Below are 27,405 nucleotides of genomic sequence, written 5' to 3'. Positions count from 1 at the left end.
AGGAATCAAACAGACTCATAGACAATGACAGATATTGTGATTTTTTTTTTTTGCTGTATTTTTGTTTTGCGGGACAACTAGCAAGTACCGCGATACCCACGTGTCCCGGGATCCTTGTTAACATCAGGATATTATGTTTATAGTTCAGCCTGGATTTACTCAATTACCCTTGAAGTGGTTGGAGGGTTAAGCCCTTTGCTGTGGCTGCAGACACATAAAAATCTATCTCTCCACCTGTTTGAACATCACACACCTCCGCTTGAAAAAACAGAAGCGTACATTCTAAGAGCAAAGCGTAGTTTTGGCCCGCTGGATTCCACGTAGACACCAGAGCTAGAACTGTGGTCGGTCCTAAAGCTATCCGTGAACGTGCGAAACAGCGTTTGCTGGGCTAATTTTGGAATTTAGCCTTAACATATTATATAAAAGTGAGTGTGGTTTTTTCTTGATCTCATTAATATTATGTCGGATCTATATGAGGTGGGGAGCAATACGAGTACTACGCTTGATCAACTTTTATTAAGTCGATGTTTAGAAACACCCATCTACTCTACAGTAGACTTGGCACAGGCCATTTTCGAAACTTGCATCGCATTTCTTTTCTAGGCTACGTCATTTGTACCACAATTGTGTAATTTTGAATCACTTCTAACAAAGGCATCACGTTTTTTGCTTTTGTGAAAGTTACTGTTGTATGGGAGGTGGATGAAGTTATTGACCGATTTCACACATTTTCAATACCAACCTACTTTGGGCAAATAGTAATATGTGCACTAAGTCTCATTGAAATTTTTCGTCGAGCTATCGTGCGCATGGACAGACATGGCTAAATCGACTCCTCTCTTTATTCTGCGCACATATCATAGATAAAATATATATATGTATATCTTGACTACTTCGTGCTGCTACATCAGTTAGGGATCAGTTCGTCCCCTTAGTATTAAAATAGCCTATAAATTTTTTGAAGTTTTAAGAAAACGAATTTCAAACTTTTTGACGAAAATAGCTCTCACTCAAATCTCGTTATGTCTGTAAATATTTATTTTTTTTATGACTGACGTTTTGACCCACTTTGTGGAACTAGAATTTGACAAAATTTTGACCACACATAAAATCGACGATGGAAAATCCAAAAATTCAATGAAAAAATAATAGCCTATGAGCACATAGGCTATTGTTATACTAAGGGGACGAGTTATGAGATTCAAAGTGACCCAAAGTAATCATCCAATCGTATTTTTGAAAAGAGATCATTTGGAGTGACAGAAGTTTTTATTTCGACCTTTATTTATTTACTGCTTGTCTGTTTGTACACCGTAGCTATCTAATTCACAAGTGTAAATCTTTCGATAGGGTGATTAATTTTGCGCCAACTTGTGTATAGATATTTACATGTTCAGTTAAAATATATCTGAAATAATAAGTGAAAGCTTCAATTTCAGTATTGGCAACTTCACAGAGACGGTTTCTTTAAAAAACTTTGAAGTGGAATTATATACCTTCTAAAAATTATTTAAAAATTATATCATCGTGGTTGTCACTATAAAAAACCTTTGTAAATCAAAACTACAAACTTTTTGATCAAAATTTTTAGAAAATTTTCAAATATGCGATTTTGTAGCTCGTTAAATTTCAGTATATTAACTTCTTCCGTTGGAAAGGCGTGCAATCGTTGACTTGTTATCTGCTCTTGACTGATAATGACGTGCAATGTACGCTTGCTGAATTAAGCTACGGCGACACGCTCATGCATTTGCTGTCCAGCAGCTTGTAAGTGTTCGTGTCGGGTGAGACACGTACTTGTTTCGTGCCAAACATACTTGTTGTCGGCTTTTGCATGATGAAAATCAAAAATTTTAGATTTTTTCGCGGGCAAGCGTCATGCACCCGACACGCACACATATAAGCTGCTGGACAGCAAATACATGAGCGTGTCGCCATAGCTTTAACTGTGAAAAAGCAAAGCAAATTCCAAATTCTAAGAAATATTCATATTAAAAATTTCAGCTGAAGTTTGCAGAAGAAATTCTACAAATTGTTAATATTCCTGAATACCCAAAGCTCCGAAGGAATTCCTCCGATAGCACATCATTGCATCATTGCAGATATTTTCCAAAAAAAATTCCTCCTACACAAAGTAAATAAAAGCTTCAACGAAGATGTCAGGTATGCGCGAAAGCAATAAACGTAGTGAAATTGTATGGGAATGAAAGAAATGCATTGAACATTCCTGATTGTTCTTAAATATACTCGTATCTGTACACTGTACAAAATTATTAATAAAATTCTTTAAAATATTATTAATTTTATTTATATTCATTTAAATATCGTGACTATATGCATTTGTTAAATACACTCTGCTAAAAGCTTCAATAGAAATTATTCCAAGCAAGAACGCTTTAACCCACATTGCAGAAGGATACTTTTGAGTACTTTCTCTGTAAATGTCAGGGTTTGGCAGCCAGACTATTAAAGTCACTGGGTGCTCCTTTCTTCGACAGTCTGGGGCAGTGCGCCTAAATCTCATCAATCTTCTCCATTACAATAACAGCTCTGGCGGGCTGTAGACATCTGTCTGTTGGAGGTCTAGTAATGGTATCAAAACAGGGGCTTAGTGCTACTAGAGGAGTGCCAGACTGGCACTTTCACCATTTCACCTACAAACTTACCCACCTAAGAGCTCGTTATAAATTGGTTTACGTGATACAGGTACCGTCTTTTGAAATTAATTTACAGCGCAAGAGGTTAAAGATAGGTTTGATGTGCCTAAGGAATGGCTGGATTTTTGCTTTTTTTATGGATTATTGTTTTTAGCTGCCGAAATGATTTTCATTTGAAAGAAAATATGCAGACACTTAGCAGAATAAATTACCAAAAATTACAGCGAAAATTTACATTTTATTTCATAAGATTAATTGATCTGTAAAACTGTATACTGAAATTTCGATTAGAAAATTCTTCAATTTTATGACAATTTTTTTAATTATGTAGGTATTTAAACTATGCTTTATATCGTTTATTTTATTGAATGAGCTACTTTTTATAAAAATATAACGAAAAATATTTAGCATGAGAGTCGTTGTGGATATTTTAGAAAGAAAGTCTGCATTCAGGGCAGGCTTTTTCTGCTCAGTGTAAGTAGTATTTTTTTTTTCAAAATTCACTAATATTTAGAAAATTTCATGAAATTATTTGGTTGAAATTTTAGTTGAATTTCTCGTTGTAGCGTCAGATTTAAAATGCTTCATACGGTTCTAGCTACGTATTATATGCTACAATATGCTGTAAGTATAAAAGTTTTTGTAGTCATATTGGGTCTTGATTTCTCACGTAAGTTTTTGGTTTTTTCCATTGGCAGTCACTCCAACCTGAGTTGTATGTAGTAGCATAGTGAGAATAGAAATAAGAAAATTTGTGTTACTCTTACTCTTACTAGTACTGTTCTTTCCCCGTAGTGCCTTAACAAGATTACATAATTTGCGATGATAGGTGGGTCATTGTCATCACAGGCTTCTACTTACGTTAGCATAAAATTAACTTAACTGCTCCAACTAACCTAGTCGCAGCATGAGAAAATGCGGCAAAGTTAGACTTTTATATTATCCAATGTATTCGATAATCAATACGCCTGGCGCCACACTGTTTTAAGCGGAAACTTTAAAGCGAATAAGAAATACCAGTCTTCACCAAATGTAAGGTGAATGCAGATAATGTTAGCAAATGCCCAGCAGGGAAAGATTTAAGTGCTAAACAATCATGATATTTGAATTACAATTGTACTTATTTCAGGCCAATTAATAGGTTCGTTCTTGCATTCAAATTTCGTTGAATTTCATAGCATTCGATATAAGAATGGCAAATATCGGAATAGTTTAAGAGCAAAAAGTATGTAATTCAAAAACTCAAAACGAGTGGAAAATATAATACAAATCGATGCAAGTTCATTTTTAGTACCTACAGTTTCAACATTAAAATATTTTTTCAGTAAGATTTAGTTTGTTTTGTTATGTGAAACCTTCTTCAATTTAAAACGAATACTCAAGTTTTACAAAACGTTTTGCGAAAATTAAAAACAAAAAACTAGATTTTAAAAACTAAATTCTTAAAACCCCGCTAATATAAGCCCAAAACAAGTTACTAAAAGTTGTATAAAAAATATTTTCAGTTTTTTTATTTTTTTACATTTCGAACCACTGAAATTTAAAAAGTGGAACATATCAATGTAGAATACCGGGTAACTACAGATTTTTCGGAGATTAAACAAATAAAAAATATGATGAAATGATAAATAAAGAATTGGCGCCTACACTTCTGTTAGGTGAGTGCCCGAGCTCCTCCTCCTATTTGTGACGTGCGTCTTGATGTTGTTCCACAAATGGAGTGACCTATTTGGCAAATGGTTTTTTCCGAGGAGCTTTTCCACGGCAGAAATACAATCGGATATTGAGCATGGTCTGCCGAGAGGCGACCGCTAATAGAAAAACTTTTTCTAATATATTATTTGATGTTCACGAGGATTCGAAACTACGTAGTTATGCACCAACCCATCCGGCTGCGTCGGCCACACGGCAAGATATGGTTTACTAAAAGTCATAGGTTAAAAAATTATAGACAGAGTTTAATTAAAAAATCTTATTGGCTGGCATTTATTTTGCACATAGTCAAAATTACTATTCGACTAGAAAGTGTCGATTTTTAATTCTCAAATATAACCATTGGCTTACAGCTGGTGCTGCTTGACGAGTTCAACAAAGCTATTATTTTCGCTCATCGTAAATGACGGGGCCATGGGGCATCAGCATTGAAAGTATTCAACGGCATATCTGCTGATGGTGGCAGGAAAAAAGAAGAAGGTCACTGTGCTAGAAGATCAAGCGAATAAGGATTCAGCTTTATTTGTTATCACAAGAAGTGGCTTTGACATGGTTGTAAAGAGCGAAGTATAATGGGTTAAATGCCGAAAAATTAAAGATTTAAATTTTTAAATCTCCATAATCACGGCATCACAGTTGGGCTTTTAAATATATGTACATACATATATAACATACATATATAATTGGCGCTTGCACCCTTTTTGGGTGTTCGGGCGACCTCCTTCTTCTATTTGTGGCGTGTGTTTTAAGCCGACTCTGAACGGCAAATGGTTTTTTATTACAAACTTTTTCATGGCAGAAATACACTCAGAAATTGCCATTGCCTGCCGAGGGGCGACCGCTATTAGAAAAAACGTTTTCTTCATTTTGGTGTTTCACGGAGATTCGAACCTACGTTCTCTCTGTGAATTCCGAATGGTAGTCACGCACCAACCCATTCGGCTACTTTGCCCGATGCTTTAGTATATATTTTTACAAATTTCAATCAAATTTTACATTCCATTACTGATTTATGACTCTGCGAAACAAAAACTTCACTAATACGGGAGGTCTCAATACGTGTGTGACGTTTTATTTTTCTACACAATCTGCTCTTGGCTCTGTGTATTTCATCGAAAGGATTCATTTATTTCGCCGATGAGCTCTTCACTCCATTCAAATTTGCTTTCATCGAGCCATTTCTTTATATTTGGTAACAAGAAATACTATCATGGACTTAATTTGGAGAATATGCTAGACAAATTCGTACCCAATTTACGCATTTTTGAAATTGCGACAACTTCATTGCACGCGCACGCGTTTCCCTTAAGTAGGATAACTTTTTTCTCAACGTCGAATGGATACAACAGCTTTATATAAGAGTGCTGGTGATAATTTAATTTTTCAAGCTACAATATTCGGGGACCACAGAGATCTATTGAGATGCCCAGAGACTATATTTAGTACTTTTAAAAAATATTGAAACGAGATCAAACTGGTCAATGTTCGGAATTTGCTACAGGGCGTTAGTGTGAAGTCAGTGAATTTTCCCGGATATAATCGAAAAAAGACTAATAAAATAATCTGCAGTACTTACAAAATATACCCAGTCCAGTACATGCCTACAAACATACGTACATACATACGCAATGCATTTATACGCATTAAACCGTCTGTTAGCCATTCTATGCTAAGTGCTTTGCTTAAGCGCATGCGCACAACTCTTCTAAGCACACTAACTACACCATAGTGCTTTGCAACAACTACAACTACAACAACTACTTACTTTTATTCTTACCAGCATGAATATGTTTTTTCTGTCGCGCTCTCGAATTTTGAAACCAAACTTGCGTTACACGCTTACTAAGACCGGTCACCGATGCGATGCGCTCCAAATCCTGCCCATCCGGATTACTGTCAATCTGAAAGTTGGCCTGCAGCACCTGCAATTGTTCCTCGGTGAAGGTGGTACGCACACGTTTCGTTTTACTCTTGTGATAACCATCACCATCACAGCCGTCTAATAGGTGTGTTGCATTTGTATTGGTGTCGTGGCATTCATACAGATATAGAATGTAGCGCCAGCAGAATATAATCAAGGCAATCAATGGGGCAGTTATCAGCAGCAGTAGTGTCATCATCAGCAATGTTGAATGCCGAAAGTGGCAGTGACCGAGTGCGGATTAACGGTAAAAGAAATAAGAAATAACATATAATTGTTATTAGTACTATTGGTTGATTGCAAATATTCGCTAAAGGTGAATTAAAATATTTTCGAACTATTATTATTTTTTGCCTTTCTTCACTGAGCGAGGAGTATTACAACTATAGAGGCGCCATGTGAGTACGAGTTTAAAAAGCGGCATGCCTCATAAAGTTATGAGTAGATGTGCACTTATAGATGCATAAACATATGTATAGTATATTGTTGTTTTTGTTTTCTTTTTGAGATTTAATGATAGGCGATATTTAATCTACTGCTTAAATTACCATAGGAAATAAAAATTCTAGATCGCATGTTTATTGACCGTTTGTTGTAGCACAAATAGAAAGAAAACTAAGTGGATTAAACAAATTATTTGATCCCTAGGAAAGTTTTCTTTATCTAATAAATAATATACATACAGGTACTTATATATGAATGGCGCTTTTACACTTTATTGGGTGTTTAGTCGAACTCGTCCTCCAATTTGTGGGTGCGTATTGATGTTGTTTTACAAATGGAGCGACCTTGAGTTCTTATGCCGGCTCTGAACGGCAAATGATTTTTTATGAACAGTTTTTTTATGACAGAAATAAACTCGTAGGTTTACAACTGCCTGCCGAGGAGCTGCCGCTATTAGAAAAAAATGTCTATCATTGGCGGCCAAATAAATATTAGTTTAAGTCATTTCGTTTTCAGTAACCGTCGATAAGTATAAGAGGTAGATTAGAAAACACAGTGGCTGTACTCTGGTAATATAAAAAAATTTTGCAAAGGGTAGACCACCAGCTGGCTAAAAAAAAGATGAAAGCTCAATTTAACATCTCCATAACTCAAAATACTGAAAAATTGCTTCCAAAGTGGATACTTTGTTGTGAATTAAAAGAAAAAGTCTTAAGTCGAAATAATGCACCTGCTTTGTCAAAATTATTCTTGTGTTCGTCTAGTCACCAAACCAAGCTTATTGCTGCTGATGTCGATAGTGTGCCCATTAGGCGGTACCACCTTGCACGACAAAATATTCGCCGAACACTCCTGAGTATTAAGTATTTTGCAAGATAACTTCGACTCCTTTCAATCCGCCTGTAAATGCAGGAGATATGACCGAAATTTAAAAATTTCGTCTACTTCCGCAATAACGTCTTGTTTTAAGAAAGTTTAATAATTTTTGACGCCGTTTAATTTACTGGTAAAAAGTTGGATGTTAAAGTACGTTCACATATGCATTAACTACCAATAAATTCACAAAATTAATCTACCCGTTCACATATGACAGATGACCTGCAAAATTGACAATCAGCTGTCAATACTGTTGTGAAAGGTTTTTGTTCATATAAATTATTTTGGTGGCATATTTTGGTGTTTTTGGTTTCTTTAATTATTACATGAAGAAAATACAAGGAGAAGGAATAGCTTATTTAATTGCGCAATTGGCTGCTAATAATAAACAGTTGGAGGGAATCCGTAAACGACGTTTACTGAGGTTTAAAAAAATTATGGCAGCAATAAGCATGGAAATTCGATATTAAATTTTTTAATAAGCAATAACAGGGCAAAGCGTCTATGGACACAGTTTTTTTCTGTAATATGAATGCTTAATTAATAATATCTAACAAACATTTTATTAGAATTATGTCTGCAAACTTGTTTTTTTTTGGCGGTATCCATTTTATTTAGTTTTTACTTTGACGTTTTTCTTTACACGCGTAAAAATAATGATCTATTACACAGAAAACACAGGGTTGTATGCCCAAAAGTGTGATTATTATGTAGGATTATTTTATAATCTCAGATTTTGAGAGACAAATTTTGTATGGGAAATCTCGCGTTTTAATTAAGGATTGGGAGTTAAGCACGAAAAAGTTTTTCATCTATTGTACTTATATGTGAACGTATTATTAGGGTAAAATTGAGGCAATAACGTCGATACATCATACTTTATGACCAGACTGTAAATGCCGAAGATATAACGAAATATGTACAAAGGCCCCTACATTCGACAAAAAAAAATTGTTTTCAAAACTGCAACTATTTTTCTATACGATCTGATTCTCACGGTTCCGAAAATATCACCTTACTGTACATCCCACAAATTCAAAGTGGCCACAATAGCAGAGAGGAGAATTAAAAACATCAAATCTGTGGCTACATTAACATGCAAAATTACTGTATTGTGGCCCAAAAATCTAAGAGTTCTGCCCAGACAGCTCAGACAGATAGAAGTACTAAGTCTCAAGTAATAAGAAAGACTTATCATTTAATGCAAAAATTATTTAAAATATTGAAGTGTATGTTTATTTACCTTACTTTATTTTTAGACCTAAATCTAATATTAATTGTATGTTTTTCATAGGAATTTTCATAAAAACACAGTCTGAATCCAGGTATTTCCTTATAGTTTCTGTCCCTTGTATTGTATAATAATTGCTATCATATATCGAATAAAGTAATGGTAGACGAAATCTCACTAAATTATTGTGTTTGACTACTTTTTATAGAGTGAGCGGAATGAAGGTTTGGTAAGTCCCTTCAATGCTGTAGAGCTCTTATCAACGGCTATTTTTCTATTCATCTTTAATATATATAAAAATATATACATAAATATATGCGGTAGAGAAGGTTATCGTGGAAATATCGTTATAAAGAAAATTAGATAGGGAAGTTTGAAATGAGTGCGAAATGAAGGCCGAATGACTAACGAAAGCCCGAACGGCTACAGCCACAAATCCTGAAAAAGCTGTTTTCTATTCTAGAGAAAAATCAGAAAACATAAATTTGAGATTTTGGAACTTGTTTTTAGGTGAAAAGTTATGTGAAAAATATTCATTTATATTCAGTAATTATTGCCAAACCCAACCAAGAGTTTTGTGGTAGACAAGTTTTTTGTTCTTCCGCCTTCAGCAAAGCAAATAATTTTTTTGATTACCCGGCTCGTGAGCATTCAAACTATAACGAACCATGTGAAGATTACCGATTTTCTAGATTTAATTTGCTCAGTTAAACTGATGGTCGTGTTAATTGTCATAAAGAAGGCAAGGCGAATGGGGAACTGGAATTGTTTGAAATCTAATGACAGGTCTGGGACTGCGTGGAATGAGCACATCTTCTATTTTCGACTCTTCATTAAGAATAGTTGCCTCGATGCCAAATTTAAGTGACACTTCATGTGCGCTATTCCAGGAAGTAGATCTTCGAATTTTAAAACTCATTAAGATAATTTACAACTTCTCCCGCATTCATGACGCTTTCGGTGCATTTAATCCTACATCTTTAAATCTGAGCCACTTCAAGCGATATTCGTCCCTATTCAAGCGATATTCGTCCCAAATTTGCTTTTTTTCTGCATAGAAATGCAAAGAATATGAATCGGTTTGGTTTATATGTAAATATAGAAGATGCCAATAACCTAAGAATGGATTCACAAAATAGTTGCGGTTTTGTTTCCGTTTTTGACATCAGAACTTTTCAAGTTACGAATATGAATGATAAATATAGAAATGGTCAATAAGTTCAGCAAATTTCATCGCAACAGATGGCAGCCATAAGGTACGGAAAAAACAAAAATCCATTAATTTTTATAAAGGGTGGTTAAATTTCAAGGGCCTATGTTGAATGTGAACCACACCTAAACATCAACGACACCGTCGGTCTTCTTTCTTTGGGGTTATTTGAAAGAAAAGGTGTACGTCGATAAGCCAGCAACAAATCAAGAGCTAAAGGATGAGATAATTCGGCACATTAACGGCATAGAACCTCAGTTATGCCTCAGCGTCATCGAAAATTTGGACCATCGGATGGAGGTGTGTCGCCGAGGCCGCGGCGGATGTTTGGCACATATTTTGCTCCATACGTAATTGTGCCATACCAATATTATCATAATAAGGAGAAATGATAATTTTCTAAAAAAATTGTATTTTATTTAAAATCAACACCGGCCCTTAAAACTTAACCACCCTTTAGATAAGGAACTATTTGCATTTGGTGTCTTTGGAGGTGTGCCGGCGAGGCCACGGCGGCCATTTGGCCCATATTTTGTTTGATACGTAGTTGAGCTGTACTATTATTATCGTAGTAAAGAGAAATGATAATAATTTCCTAAAAAAAATTGTATTTTATTCAAAATCAAAACCGGCCCTTGTACTTAACCAGCCTTTATATAATATATTTGCGCTTACATAGGTTATAAAGAGTATGGTCGAGCTTCTCCTGCAATTTGTGGTATGTGAACAATTTTATATCGGCGCTGAACGGCAGATGATTTTTATGAAAAAACTTTTACTGGCAGAACTACTCTGGGAGAGTTACCATCCCTACCAAGACGCGATCGCTATTTGTAACAAAATTGACGTTTATAAAAATAAATCGGATTTGCCATTGCTCTGCATGCTTCATAATGTTCGCATTGAGAGAAACCCTATTATTATTTTTTATGTATTTTAAAATGTTCATGGTTTCGACCCTAAGCAGAATATTGAATCCTGAAATTACCATAAAACAGTCTAGTCGCCTTAGAGCATTTAATCATCAAGAATCACATAAAGTGTTTAAGCCCAAAATGATTACCAAGCCATTAAACTTACTATCGAAGATGACACCGAATCAAGTGACATAAAGCCAACACTTTCTGACTTTTGCAGACCTCAATGTGGGCCTTTTACAGTTATGCTACGCAAATATCATACACTCATATGGCAGAGGATATTATGCCGGGCTATTAAGTAGGCATGCATACTCTTATTTAAGTATGTAAAGCTTTGAATGGCTGAAAATCACACAAAATGAACAAATGCTTGGAAAAGTGACACAAACTTCAAGCTCTGTATAAGTAACACTACCAACAATATTTTTCTTTTGGCCGCTACATGTTTGTGTTACTTTTGTTTTTGCTTGCCTAAAAGCCATGCAATCGCATGCGATTTAGGGCTTAAAAGTGAATAGCGCGCAAACGCAGAAGTGTGTCAAGATACAGAGAAAAGGTAAATACAGTAACTTGGTTGGCAATGCTGACAGACTAAGTGGCATAAAACACCACCAGGGCCTTGCTGCTCTTATAACAACAGTGAAACGCATGGTTAGTGGATTCGGTTGCTATGCTTGAACTAAGGCAGGCAACGCATTTGAGTGAACGCATTTGACATATGTATGTACCTATGTACAATATATATGTATATACGTGTAGGTACAGATACAAGTATGCATGCTCGAAAATTCATCTTCTTCGTACGTACATATATGAAAATTTGTAGATTTGTAACCGTAGGTTTGTTTGTGACGTTACATTTAACGCGGGCTCTTTTGACACGGTTTTTGCAATCTATCAAGTAGACGAGACCAATATGCGATTGAATGAACCATCATACAATACCTGGTTTATATATCTGCATATGTACACATTTATAAATACAAGGGTGTTCAAAAAGCAAGGGGACCTTTTACTTATCTCGAAAAATATTTATTTATTCATCAATATCTATTTCGTCCCCTTCAAAGTTATACTTAGTAAGAATACATTTGTGATAGCGCTTTTTCCAATCCTCGAACCACCTCTGACTAACATTTTATTTTCTGTCTTGGGAACAAGAAAAAGTCGCAAAGGGTCCGGTCAGTAGGGTGGTTGAGGCTATACATAGTGTTATTTTTGGGCAAAAATTTCAGATTTTTGTATTCATATTTTTCGATAGCAGAAAATTGCCGAGCACATCAAAACACGTCTAACAAAGCAGCCTCTGTATCTATCAAAATGTGCCATATATGTAGTTGCAACTGTAAACATGTATATGTTCAAGCCATGTATAGCAACACTACAAAAAAATTGAAAATAGAATGTACTTTACTCGCGTAATTTGAAAAGTCACCTTATTTTTTGAACACACCTCGTACAGCTGTACCATATGGGCACATTTTGTACCTAAATAAGTAAGCGGTTTGTAGTCTCACAGTCATGAATTCTAAATAGCGATGAGAGCTACTGATGTTACGCTTCTATTTGCATGTAGTCTAAATGTTCGAATGCTTTTATGCCAGCACCACTGCCACCCACCTAACTATCCATCTACTGTTCAAACATTTTGTGAGTCTGTTGCCAGTTTCTATCCATCCGGTGGCAATTGCTATTCAAAGCATTTAAACCAAATTCGTCACGGTTACCGTTTGCGATTTTCGAATTGTTTCATTTGCTTCTTCTCTGAGTTGAAATGACTTTGTCCGTTTATATTTGCATAAATGTATGTAGTTATGTTTGCAGTGAAGTTATGTATCGCAGTCTGCACTTTTGTCATTGCAACACAAAGTCCGGCCTAAATAATCGTTGCATGAATTGCTGACTACAATGACAAGTTGTCCTCTTTGCAGTTCTAAGTCTTAAAGTGAGTGGCAACTGAATGACATCTACGTCGATTATTTATTGCAACTGTTCTAAGACAGATTTTCTTCTGTATTTAAGTGCATTCGCTTGCCTTACTTTAATAATACATTAGGGTGATACAATCTTGAGTGTAATTAGAAATTTCTAGGTATTGTTCTTTGATGAATAGACGAAACTTCAGCTTCTTGTGACTTTACTTGAAAAAAAATTAGTTCTTGTTAAACACGATTTCATACATGTCAAGCCAATTTTTTAAGACCTTTTTGATGAATTCTATCTATCTCCATTCTACGAGTTGCTTGTACGATATTCGTTTTAATGTCTAAATGCACATCATAATTGTTAACGGATTTAAATTGTAGCTCGCGGCGAGCCAACAAAAATTGCACTATCGCCTATCTTAGTGAGTAAAAGACCAATTGTTCATTGGGTTATTTTGCCATTCACAAAAAGTAATTAATTACGGTTCTGAATTTTTGGAAAAAATGCGCCAACATCCTACGAGCTGAAATTTTCGCCAAATTTTCATTGTTGTCCTGTTGTACAGTCTAATAATATATCAAACTAATAATATTTCGAAAAACAGTTTTGGATTAATAATTTGCATGGAGAGAGGAACATTAAGGTGGTCGAAAAAATGTAAAAAACCTTTGACTGCAATTACTGAAAAGGTAATTAGTTTTGAAAACATTTGCTTCGAATCTAATTGTTTATGTAAAACTTTTAATCAATATCGAAAGCGGTGCGAAACTTTAAAGTGTTCAAAAAACAATCCTAACTATTAACCAATGCAAATATATATATTTTAATGAAGGGTTTTCCAATAAGAGGTAACACCTGTTTGAAATTTTTCCCGTAAAAGATCAATGGGTTCGTTCCTTGTGTGGCACGTAGTGCCGTCTTGTTGAAAATAAACGTTGTCCGGATCAATACCATCCTATTTCGGTCATAAAAAATCGTTAATCATCTCTCAATAGCGCAATCGATTCACCGTAACTGTTGCTCCAGCTTCATTCTCGAAAAAGTAAGATCCAATGACTCCACCGACCATAAACCGCACCAAACAGTCACACGTTGAGGATAGAGAGGCTTTTCAACAATAACTCTAAGCCTCAGATCTGACAATTTCGCTTGTTGACGAAGCCACCGAGGTGGAAATGGGCCTCATCACTCAAGATGATTTTTCGATGGAATTTCGTATCAGTTTCATGCATTTCAACGACCCAATCAGCAAAGACACGACGTTGTTGATGATCGGCCAGCTTGAGTTCTTATGTTAACTATACTTTATAAGCCTTAAGACCCAAATCTTTATACAAAATACGGTATAATGACGAAAGAACGACGAGAAATTGACCAACCTGGGTTTTCTTCAACACTTTCGGCTACAACAGCAATATTTTCGGCTGTTCTTGAGCGACGTGCACGGATTTTATTCTTCACATCGCTAACTTGTCTCAACAGCTCGAATTTTTCCACCAATTTCTGTATTGCGGTCCGACAAGGTGCTTCACGATGACCCAAAAATGCTCGAGTTTTACGAACCGTCTCTGCCAAATTTTCACCATTTTTATAGTGAATTTTAATAATTTCAAAGCGTTGTTTAAGCGTGTATCGTTCCATTTTTATTAATGGCGTAGTTTCTACTTGTCAAATATCAAAAAATGACAGCTTTAAAAGTGACATCTACCGCAATAGCAGGCTATTCAAAATAACACCTGTTATTGGAAAAACCTTTACTTATCAAATGAGAAATAAAGAAGTGGTCAGTAACCAGCAGTCAAAACAGCTACCTTCTTAACAATGCTTTAATATTTGCTTTCGATGAGGAACATTTACTGCTATAAAAAACTCTCCTCAGTCTCCTATTATAAAACGATCCTCAGTCACTGAGGAATACCTATAAACGAGCGTTCCCTAATTCACTAAGTTTTATTTAGCTCTTGTTTTTTTAACATCTGGTCGCATTACCCGCGATTGCAGTTGTTATTGGTGTTCTTCTGCTTTCAGCAGTCAAATCTCTCTCTCACTACTGCAGTGTTGCCTAGCTTTGGATATAAAAACGCACTAAAATGCCCATTTAAAGAAAAGAAAACACCAAAAATTTTATTGAATTACTTCAAGAACTTTTTATGCGTGGCAAATTGTCTTTATATTGTGCGTTTTTTTAAATAAATATGTTATAGTTATATACAATTTAATTTATGAGTTTGTTTTTGTTAAGAGAAACTCTTTTGTTAAGGGAACGACTTTTCTGCTATATTTGGGGTAATATAACAAGATAAGGTACTCTTTTTACAAAAATACCGTTATAGTTTCTTCAGTAGTATTTTCTTGCTTATTTTTACTAAGACTACACCTCTTGATGTCTCTGCCCTATTAAGGATTGAGGACCGTAAGAAACGATTACAACTCTATGGGTTTAATTCGCGTTCAGTAAATTCAAACGCTTTTTAAAACTATTGAAACTTCAATGTTAAGAAGAGTTGAGAGAGGGACATTTAATATTCTTTCATAGCCTTAAAAAGAGCAAACAATTAAATTAAATAAATTAATTACCACTAAAATCTTCTCAGAGTGGCCTTTTTTAACAATCTTTTGTTTCATAATACAGTTTTTTTTAACTTACAGTTTCGGTAGATTTAAACTAAAATAAGAAACAAACACCAAACTTAAAAATTTTCCCATTTTGGGTATAAAAAACCACTAAATTTATTGTGAAGAGCACATGGTTGGCAACACTACAGAACTTGACAAGAGTGACGTCCCACACTCTCTGATGGGCGCAATGTTGTTTCTATCATTCTTGGGAAGAAACCGTCTTCGCTGTACACACATACATACATAAGTGAGCACAGTTAGTATGTATTTTTGCTGCATACAAGTCTGATATGTTATGTAACGTCAACATTCCGTATAAGCAATTCGTTAGTTGACTACGAAAATAGCGCACTTTTATTTAACGTTCATGACCTACGTAACTATAAGTTAACTAAGTATGTACAATACAATCCAGAATTTCTCCAAAATCACATTTTGTGCATTGAATTTGTTATTTTTCACATGTATTCTTATGAATGTTTAGAGAGCATTTGACTGTTGTGTGTTTATTTCATTGTGAAAAGAGCTTTAGTTCTCAGTTTCGTGCTTGCATTTAAGTAAGCTAGAGTGTAAGTAAGTTAGAAATGGTGGAAAATAAAAAAATCACTTCTTAAATATTGTAACTGCTCTTAATTTCTAATTAGTGAGAATGAGAGGTGCAAGCAAAAAACATTTAAAAACAAAAAATATTTATATTCAAATAAATGAATTTCATAAAATACCGATGAGCATAAAATGAAAACCACACTGAAAATGTTAGTATTAGCAATGGTTTTTTTCCTTTCGATGTAATAAAAAAATATTAAAAGAAAAAAAATTGTGATTAGTATTTTAAAAATATGTACTCTAGTTTACATGCTTCAAAGTGTTATTACATATTTTAATAAAGCCTAACTAATTAAATATTAGCTCATTTATAGCTGACTTAAATAAATACAACTTCTTAGGACATCGCAATGAAAATAGTCCCCTAGGTAGTATGGCTGAGGAGCGTGGACGATGACAACATCCGCTGAAGCGACACTTGAAGTGTTTGAGAGAAAGATTCTGCGTAAGATTTCTGGACCTTTGCACGTTGGCAACGGCGAATATCGCAGACGATGGAACGATGAGCTGTATAAGCTTTACGATGACATAGACATAGCGCAGCGAATAAAGATCCAGCGGCTACGTTGGCTGAGTCATGTCGTCCGAATGGATACAAACGCTCCGGCTTTGAAAGGATGCAGTACCAGCTGGTCGTAGCAGAGGATAGATCAGGTGGAGAAGGAGAACAAAACGACTGGCGGGCTTTGTTAATCTCGGCCAAAATGGCGTAAGCTATTATCGCGCCAATTAAGAAGAAGAAGAAGGTAAGTATTGGAGACGGGGATAAAAAAAAATAATTGGCGCGTACACTTCTGTTAGGTCGAGCCGCCTCCTTCTATTTGTAGCGTACATCTTGACTTCGAACGGCAAATGGTTTTTTTATGTGGAGCGTTTTTATGGCAAAAATACACTTGCAGGATTTCCTGCCGAGTGGCGACCGCTATTGCAAAAAAACTTTTCTATAACTTTCCTGCTTTTTTCAACTTTTTTATAAAATTCATGTATTTGAACCTACGCACTCTCGAACGGTAGTTACCCCAACCCATTTGGCTACGGCGGCCGCCAAGTGGCGAAAATATATTTCTTGAATTTAAATATAAATCTCAGTCACCAATCGTACAAATGCGCAAAACTGTATATCTCGCTGCGCACTGCGATAAACATGTGAGATAAATCGAAAAGATTATTGGTTCTTTTCGAGCTTTTCGTCAAAACTTTTTTTTGCTTTTTTGTATTAATTTTTTTTTTAATTTCAAGTTTCTGCGCCAGCTCAGCTTTAAAGTGTTTTACTGAAACTTATTATTTTTAAAGTACGAACTTTGGTGACCTTTTTTTCGTAATCATTTTTAATTTAACATTTGAAATGGCTTTGAAAATGTAAAAAACCTCTCTGGAATACGTTGAAAAATATTTCTTTTAACGAATGAAACTGTTGCGGATTTTGATGTACAGCGCGATGAAACTTTTCTTCGAACCGCCTTCGGAAATTCACTGTTATTCACTTTGCAATATTTTGGCATGAAGATTTGTAACAATATTGTCAAATGCTTTATTATTAAATGGGAATTGGCTGAATTCTTGAACCATGTATTTTCTACCGAATTGACCGAACTAACGAATATGCACATACATATTTATTTATTGCCAATATTAAATAATAAAATCTAAGATACAAATCTATTGAATTTGTGAATGAATTAGCTAAAAATGTTAAACATTTTCATGTATTCTCTAACGTTTTTTAGTTACTATTGGTTGCTAGTTGCGAAATTTCGCATATTTATATATTTTTCTTTCGTTCAAACCCGTTATTCTCGAAGATTTAATCCATTCGACTCTCTAAGCAGTTGGAAAAACGTCAGGCTTCAGTTAAAGCTTCGACGCAGTGTCTAGAAAATTAGGAAAAAATGGCAGAGGTGCGAGTGATATGCAAACAAAAAAACACATTTGACCCATTTCGTTTTGTATGAGAACCTCAAATATCATCATTTATAAAACCATTCGTGCAAAGCAAACTGTTTTCGTGGCTAAAAGAACTTAATTACTGGTAGAAGCTAATCCACGTTTGTGCTGCAACCATAGCAGACGGGAATGCAAAATAGTTCTTTAAAACGACTTGTCTGAACTATCATAATCACTCCACACTTTAGTTCTAAAAATCACCTTTTTTATTAAAAATTCACTTAAAGTAACCGCACATTTTTTAAAGATTTATTTCTTGTTCTTTATCCACATTTTTTCTTTGGTTTACAACGTCACATCTAAGCAGCTGACTGCCAAACTCAAATTAAAAAAAATAGCGGAACGTTGAAGGGCAATCTTTCTTTCTATCTATGCAAGGAAAAATGTCTCCAACAACCTGTTTCCAAAAAAAAAAACCAAAAAACAAAGTTACTTACCGTCACTTGAAGTGGTGCCACCCTCAACCGTTTCCAGGTAATGCGCCTTACACAGCACCCGATCATCGATCAGAGCAAATTGTTCGCCGGTGGAGAGTTGTCGCCCGCACTGATCGCACGCGAAACATGCCAAGTGGAAGACAAGGTCACGCGCGCGACGCACCCAATCTGAGGCGGATATGCCACGACAACATTTTGAGCATTTTGCGCCGAAGTGTCTAAAAGTAGAAACAGATCAAAACAAAAATGTAGGTATACGAAAAGCACGTTAAAGTAAAAAAAGAGCACATAGAAAGAGAGAAAAAAACTTGAATAACATATTGAGTGCAGCCTACATTAAGGCGTTAAGGCCACGATTAAATTCAATGTTTATTTGCGTACATTGTGTGTTATTTGGGTTTAAAAGTTGAAGTGTTTAGCTGACGTTTTCAGCAGCATTGCAACGCTCAAGTGCAAATGCATGCATATTTTTATGTGTGTATGTGTGTAGGTGTTCATGTTTCTTCTTTCACATGTTCACACGCGTTTGCGTGTATGAGTATTTGAAAAGCGGTAAATCAAGGCACAACATTCAAATCAGGGCAAGGGACGCGCAAAGTGCGCGCACTTGTCGCCGGAAATGGTGCGAGTGAGCGTATGTGTTTGTGTTGACACTTTAGCTTACGAGCGCACATAAGTCCATACATACAAATATAAGCATCTGCTTATTGATTTTTGCCTATATCAATGTGTTTGTTTTTGCCTTTGTATGCCTCGTCAGACATGACACTTTTTTAAATGAGTCTGCATTTTATAATGTGCCGATCCCGATTGAATCGAATACCTCATCTGGTATTGGATACATTTAAAGGTAGTAAGAGTATTCATTCGCATTGGCGACATGTGCACCAACGAATCTGATGTGTATCTTACAGATATAAAACCATGAAAAATAAAAAATAAAAATAAAAACAAAAAAACAAACTAACAATATTTATATTGCTGTGTTATTCTTAGTTGGTCGCTTATTTAGTGTGGTTGGCACGTTTATGTTTCCACAACAACACCGACGCTATCAGCAGTAAGTAATAACGATAACAACAGTCAACTTAAAATTCTTAACTTGAAAAATAAATATTTTTACAACAGCATCAGTCATTTTCATTACTTCGTTTTCAAACAATAACAACAAATATAGCGATGCGAAGGCTTTGAATGCTGCTTCGGCCCTTTGCTTCAGTCACCTTTGCTAGTCATCTACGTATGTGCATACCATATATTATATACATACATAGGTATGTATGCATGCGACTGGCGTGGCTCAACCGTAACCAACTGGCCCATGGGGACATTGCTGCTGTAAACGCAACAACAGAGGCACTGCTGACTTTGGGGACACCTTCCGCGACTGGATTGTACCAACTCATGCCACTCAATGGAATTGAAAATTCAAAGTGACAGTAGATAGATAGTGTGTGAAAAAACATGAAAAATAAAGTTAAGTAAACACTCTTAAATAACACAAAAAGAAAAAATGCAGATAAACAAGTGGAGGCAAATCGAAGCGAAAATCTACTTTATGGACATTTCTAACATTGCATTTATTTTTTGTTTTTTCTCTACGTGTATTTATGTATCATACACGTACATACACACATATCGTGCATATTGATCGGCTTTATTTTTTTGTGTACTTGTTTATTATTTTATACTTTCGCGTTTTTATTTACTTTTAAGCTTAAAATGTTGAATCAAATGCCTCAAGCTGTGTTACATTGAAAAAAGTTTAGAAAATAATTTCCTATCGAATGTCTTGCTTCAATTGTATATTAGGGAGTGTGGGAAAATATTTATCCGACAGCTGAGTATATACTTACATAGCTTTTTACGGTGACATAAATACAAATGCATCAAGCAATTTCAGACAATGTATCAGTTTTGTTACTGTTGATGGCTTTTCTTCACAAATTATGCTTACTGCATACTTCTGTATGTACGCGTGTAGATATGTGTGTGTGAAAAGCTACAATTACGCAAGCTGTTAACTATTCGAATATCTGCATGGAAAGTTTTAAGTAAACAAGTGCTTGCAGCAAACAATTTAATTAAGCGTAGATATTGTAAATATTTTATTACAGATATTCCAAATATACGCTCTTTACAAAAAAAAGTATGGAAGTCTAAATTTGGTCCGGACCGAACTTTATATTTCCGCACACATTTTGGTAGACAATGAGTGTTATTGCTTATAACATCAGAGGAACGAAAGGAAGTTTAGTCTTAACATAATAAAAACTGAACCGAAAACTAGAAATACCAAACTATCTTGGACAAAGAGTAATATGTGCCAGAACCTAAGCTAAAAGGAGTCACAATCCAGCTATCCAAAACAACAATTATCATGGAGTAATCCTCGATAGTAAACTTCTTTTGAAGTCACACGTTGAAATAAAGACATTTAAAGCAGTGGAAGTGTAGCCTTGTGAAAGTGAAAAGGTATCTTTGGAAAACGTGGAGCTTTTCTCCTTGCAAGATCCTATGGATCTACATAGCTACGATAAGACCTATTATCACCTATTCATCAGTGGTCTGGGTGAGTAGACTCTCTCTCGTGGAAGTCAGGAGGACCTTATAGAGACTACCACGCACTATGACCATCTCTCCGACTACTTCAGGCCCGACATTAGATGCTCTAGTTAGTCTACCACCACTTGTTGTTTTCATCCAAGGAGAGACCTTGAAGACCATCTGCAGGCTGAAACACAATGGGAATCTTAATGGGCCGTCCCCCATTGAACAACGACATTGGACTTCGATCTAACGATCCTCTCCATCCCCTTGACTCCATGCCATTCAAGAGTCATACTCGAAAAGAGATACAGTGTGGTGTTACCAGAGACTCAATTGTGGTCCAAATCAGAAAATGAGCCTGCCAAACACTGTTTTCACATTTTCACGGGTGGCCCCAGAAGCAAGCACGGTTCTGGCTCTGGTGTATAGGTACGTGGAATGCTGGGTTACTTCAGCCCACAAACGAGTTTGGCCGGCTGAGAGAGGCTACAGATGGACAAAACTGATTCTATCTGTTTTGTCCGACCGACTGTCGCTGATCTTACTGTCATTAAGCAGAAGGAACTGAAGGCTCCTGGTTGAACTGATGATGAGCCAATTTCTATGGGTGAAGCACAAGGGAAAGTTAGGCATCTGAGACTCTGCCCAACAAGTGGAGCGGAGGAAGAGACGGCGGACCACGTTCTGTGTGTTTGCCCGGCTTTCGCTCGAATCACGCTTAAGGTCTTTTGCGCTGATGGGTTAAGTAGCGACCACCTTGGCACCACAAGATCTATTGAGATTTTTTCGGAGGTCGGGCAGATTTAAAGAAAACGAGAAAGGAACCCCTAGTTTGAGTGCTGTACTTGCTAGTTTGTCTTGACACAAAACAAAATACAAAAACACAAAAAAAAAAAAATTATCAGTATGCAAACTGCATTTGGGGATAAAAAGGGACCGTCATGGGTGAATTGACGTCTTTCAGTCCCCTATAAGCACCACCCTAACCAACACTCCAAACAAGAGCACGGATAGTTTGATTACTTGGGTACAAAATGGTGTATCGAACCAGAGGGCGAGTATATTTATGAATAAGAAATATATACGAATTCTTTCTAAGAAGTTCAGTAGAATGAAATTTTGCGGATTTTCGATTTGATTTTGATTTGGTGCTGATGTTTTACGGTTTTTTGTTTCGAGGACTTTGAACTTTGCAGAAATACACTCAAAGGCTTGCCATAGCAAACGCTTTTGCTTTAATTTGATATTTCATGCCCAGGGTTTCGAACCCGAGCACCAGCGAATAGAATTCGCGCACTAAGCCATACACCGACGGCGGCCGGCAAACTAAATGCATACTGCAAAATTTATAGGAGAGCCTATTTCTATTCGGTCGCAGAGTACATACAAGCATTTTATGAACTTTCTATATGCCTTAATCTCGAACATTTAGTTTTAATTATTTTAACTAATGCAAAAAAAGTATTACAATATTTATAAATGCCACATTCTCATACGAATGCATCACAAAAATATTTTACTTACTTGCCATAATCCGCCTTGCAATAGACTTGCCGTTCGCGAATGAAACACGATTGTTGTCTGTCGAGCGGACACTGGCAGATGCAACACCGCAAGCAGGTGGCATGCCATGAGCAACCGCCAACCTCAAGAAAAAACCGATCCGAGATTGGCTCCCCACACGCCGCGCATGAACGCAGCTCAGTCTAAAAGAGAATAGAGAAATTAATACTCAAATAATTTAGTACTAAAATAAAACTTCAGAATATTTGAAGATATGTATAATATGTAAAGGTATATATGTACAAGTAAATAATTATGTATATGCAAGTGGATAATTATGAATACGCATGCAAGGGCGGATATGCTAGTGGGATTTCGCAGGCTTACTAGAATTTTATAAGGTTTGGCAGATTTTCAATGAAAGATATTATAAAAGCATCTTCTCTGCATGCCACCAAAGTAACTTTTTTGTTTACTACAGACTTTTAGTAATAGAATTTGAACTTTGTTTATTTGTATATTGCTGCCCTGTTCGTATTGTCAAAACATCTTCTTCTTTCAAGGCACATTTGCAATTACTATTGGGTGAACAACCCACAGCCGATATCGAAAAATGGCGGTTTTATTGGGTACCCAGACCAACCAAATCAACATCTCGCGACTTTTATTTGTGAAATAGCTTGAAGACCATGCTATTTATATCCAACAAGCCAACAACAAATCATTTTCGGTAAAGATTTAACAATATAAGTTTCCAAAAATTTGCAAAGATGAATGTTATACTAAACAAATATTACGTATTATGAGAAAGTAATCCGATTTGGTAAAATAAAAGGAAAAGCAATGGAGAAATAAAGGAGATGTTTAGATGTAGATCTTTATGAATAATGAATGCGAAATTATTGCCTGATAATAAGAAAGCGCCACAATTATCAACAACGTGAAAAGACACAAGCCCTCTGATTAAGTGAAATAGTGAGAAGCCAAGTAAAAGGTTTTGAATTTTACGCTTCCAAAGCAAAACACCGGATAAAAAGTGGTCAACATCGACCTTAAAATCTTGTTTTTAAATGAAACACAGAACACTTATTGAGTTTTTTTCAATAAACTCGCTGTTTGTGCTACACACCAATGACTTTGGAAATTCAATACGAATATTTCCCAACGTTGTTCAAGTGAAAAGCGATTCATTTAATATTGACTTTCTGTCAGGAGTTCCAGGAGCATATGATAAAAAACAATCACTATATTGGCCACCCTGTATGTATATATGTACATACATGTATGGTACTCGTACTACAGCATAAATAAATGGGAGTTCTTATAAAGCATTCCGGGAAAAGTCTTAAAAATAAAAGAAGCAAAGATATACGCGAATTGTATGTTAAACGTTATGTCATGAATTCTGTGTATTAAGCCAGAGCAATAAAAAGTATCATAATTGAATAGAGTCCCAAAGGTAACTATCGAACAACTAAGAAGCCTCTGCATATTTATTAGAATGTTGGCTCTTAGAAGCCGACACCGATGGTGTTGAGCGGTTTTGTGGCATGGTAGAGGTGCCTACTTGGTTAATCAGTTAGATAGTAATTGTTGTTATTGTATGCGCTCTCATGTGAAATAGTTGAGTTAGTCGCTGGCGCTTTAGAGCGTTATGAATACATATTTATGAACCGGCTAAATCTTGCACAAACTCGGCTGCCAAATGATATTTAATAAAATGCTAATCTTATTCTAAATATATGTACATTCTGACATTTGGGCATACATGTTTGTAGATTCGCCTACATACATATATAGATATGTACTTGTACGTGTAAGAGTATAAAGTGGCGTATATAAATTATAATTATAATAACGTTGCTGTGTTTTTGGCTCCTGGGTAAGTAAGTAGATGAACAAAAATGGAAAACGCACGAAGTTCAACTAAATCTGTTACAAATTAGTGAGATTTCTACATACATATATAAATAATTGGCGCTAACGTTCTTTTTTTTATGTTTGGCCGAGCTTTTCCTTCTATTTGTGACGTGCGTTTTGCCGTTGTTCCACAAAAGGAGGGACCTATTTCTTTTAAGCCGACTCGGAACGGCAAATGGTATTTTTATGTGGAACTTTGTCATGGCAAAAATGCACTCGGAGGTTTGCTATTGCCCTCCTGGATTTTTACGACAAACAATTTTACTGAATGACAATGTCGATCATAGTTTTTCCAAACATAGGCGAACTGGCTTCGAATATAATAAAAAAAAAACTTTAAAGGTCGTAAAAAACTAGATGTTCACATATGTATATACAACTAAATATTTAATCTTAACGTTTTAATTACCCGCTCTGTGCTATAAAGAAAAAAAAAAAAGAAAAACGAAGCATCCGCAAATACACATATTTTATAAATCAACACTTTTGCAATGCGCTGGTAGCTTCACAAATTTCATTAAATTCGAATTAAAACATAAATAAAATTTTTTTTTATGTAAATTATATTGAAAAAGTTGTTGACTTTTGGTGCGGCTGCTACGTTCGTTTTAGAGTATATGATATATACAAAGTAATATTTTATACTTTAATCTCCAGATTTTGGTCGAAATATTCAAATTTGTATGTGTTTTGGATTTGTTTATGTGCGCCGCTTTAGTACCCGTGCGCACTTGAGGAGGTCGACCAAAAACACAAAGAAAAAATATATGTATATATAATTGGCACGTACACCCTTTTTGGGTGTTTGGCCGAGCTCCTCCTCCTATTTAGGGCGTGCGTCTTGATGTTGTTCCACAAATGGAGGGACCTACAGTTTTAAGCCGACTCCGAACGGCAAATATTTTTATGAGGAGCTTTTTCATGGCAGAAATACACTCGGAGGTTTGACATGGCCGAGGGGCGACCGCTATTAGAAAAATGTTTTTTTTTTCTTTCTTAATTTTGGTGTTTCACCGAGATTCGAACCGACGTTCTCTCTGTGAATTGCGAATGGTAGTCACGCACCAACCCATTCGGCTACGGCGGCCGCATAAGAAATCGAGGTTGATATAGCCATATATTGTACATTTGTGTGTACATACTTATATACCTAAAGGCTTAGAATGATGAGAAGAGTCGATTTAACCACGCCTGTCCGCCCGTGCGCACGACAACTCGAGCAAAAATTAATATATTTCAATGACACTCGGTACATATAACATATGTATAAGTAGTGCCTCTTTTTTTAAATATATGTTTTTATTTACTTAATCACTTATGAGTAAACTTAAGTCTAGCATTCAGTTTCTAAATATTAATCTAATTTAATTGTTTGTTAGCCCGTTGAATGAACTCTCTGTTTTTCACTTATTCTCATTTAACGCGGTGCGATCTCTCTGTTCTAGACAAGAGTATTCGGGTGGGTCTTCAATTTTGAGAAATATTTTTCGCTGCTAATTTAGTATTCGTCATTTACCATGGGTATTGGAAGATCTTTCGAATTTTTGACGTACTATGGCGCTGGTAATATTGTTGAACTCTTTGGTAAATAGTTTGGTGCAAATGGTCCATAAACGCGCCCACCAATTACTCAAAATTTCATAAATTTGATAAACCTAAAAACAGAAATGCGATGAAAGAAATTTTATGGAAAATAAGTGGTGCCACTTGATAACGACTTAATAAAACTCACTCAACCGTAGTAAGTTACATATATTCCTTCCCGACCTTTTAGACCCGATATAAGTATTATTGAGATGAGATAAAAACCTCGCTCACTTTTTATATGTTAAGACTAAATTTTCGTCTGTATCTCTGTTGTTCCAAGCTACATATGACTCTCACTGTCTATGAGTTTCTTTAATTCCAAAAATTAACAGGCAGCTAAATCAAATTTTACTAAAATGTGTGTAGGCATATAAAGTTCGGCCCGGGCTGAATTTAGTACTTCCTTACTTGTGTGTCCTTGTGTGTGTTGTAGCTAAATCGGGTTTAAATATTTTGTTATATTTTTATTATTTTTTATTTAGCCGATTTAGTGGACTCTAATATAAGTTCTGCGTAGGAACCTATAAATAACAACTTATCTGGCTGAAGATTTTAATTCTATTTCAATAAATTATGACCTTGCAAAGAAAAACAAATAAGTAACTAACTTTGTAATAATATTTTGTGGGAGCACTCTACTGAATATAAATCAAACTCTCGTATTTACAAAAAAACAAAATACGTATTTAAAAAATTACAAACATGAGTAACCGACGCTGGTTTTCACAAGAAACCTGGCAATGCAAGTTTTATGCAAGTTCATATTTCTTTCAAAGAATGAAATGATTGTGAAAATTAATAAAAGTTGAGCGTGAGCCAAAGATTGTTTGCAAAACAAATATAAGTAAAACATCCTAGAAGTAACTAAAAGTGAACATTCCTTGCGAAATATGGCAAACAAATTAATTTAAATATTACTTAAGGAACCAGAACGCTGTCTAAAACAGAAGATATTAGCTTATGGAAAAAGAAATTGATTATTTTTGCGTAAATTTTTCGATTATTGCTTTTCGATTTTCGACATTTTCTTTAATACCAAAAACGTTTGAACGGAATCGACGAAACCAAAATTGCACGTAATTAGCTGTTATAGAATGGGAATCATAAACGTCATTCACAATTTTAGCTTGCATTTTCCTCCTCAGGGGTTAGGGGTAGTCAGAGACCCGAAAAAATTGTTGAATAACTTAAAAAGTATTTGTCGGACTCACTTCAAATTTTAACACAATATTTTTAAGATATTATACTTTAAGAAAATGCAAAAAATAAATCCAATTTTTCAAAAATTCTAATTAAAAACTGTAAAACGTGTCGAATTTTCTATTTGTAGACTTTCAG

At 35.4% G+C, this 27,405-nt stretch overlaps 1 protein-coding gene across 1 annotated transcript in view; it reads right to left on the bottom strand.

Annotated features, from left to right (window-relative positions):
* Nucleotides 1-6,130: 6,130 nt before the first annotated feature.
* The window catches only part of LOC129242811 (LIM/homeobox protein Awh-like), an 86,475-nt gene continuing 65,200 nt past the window's right edge, over nucleotides 6,131-27,405 (bottom strand). The window contains exons 2-4 of the mRNA XM_054879668.1: nucleotides 22,582-22,763; nucleotides 18,508-18,725; nucleotides 6,131-6,372 (exon numbers count right to left, since the gene is read on the bottom strand). Coding sequence (XP_054735643.1) covers nucleotides 6,131-6,372; nucleotides 18,508-18,725; nucleotides 22,582-22,763 — 642 coding nt within the window. The remainder of the gene's footprint in view (nucleotides 6,373-18,507; nucleotides 18,726-22,581; nucleotides 22,764-27,405) is intronic.

This window comes from Anastrepha obliqua, chromosome 3, assembly GCF_027943255.1.
Source record: "Anastrepha obliqua isolate idAnaObli1 chromosome 3, idAnaObli1_1.0, whole genome shotgun sequence".
Classification (NCBI taxonomy): domain Eukaryota; kingdom Metazoa; phylum Arthropoda; class Insecta; order Diptera; family Tephritidae; genus Anastrepha; species Anastrepha obliqua.
This window is presented reverse-complemented; position numbering and strand designations above follow the sequence as displayed.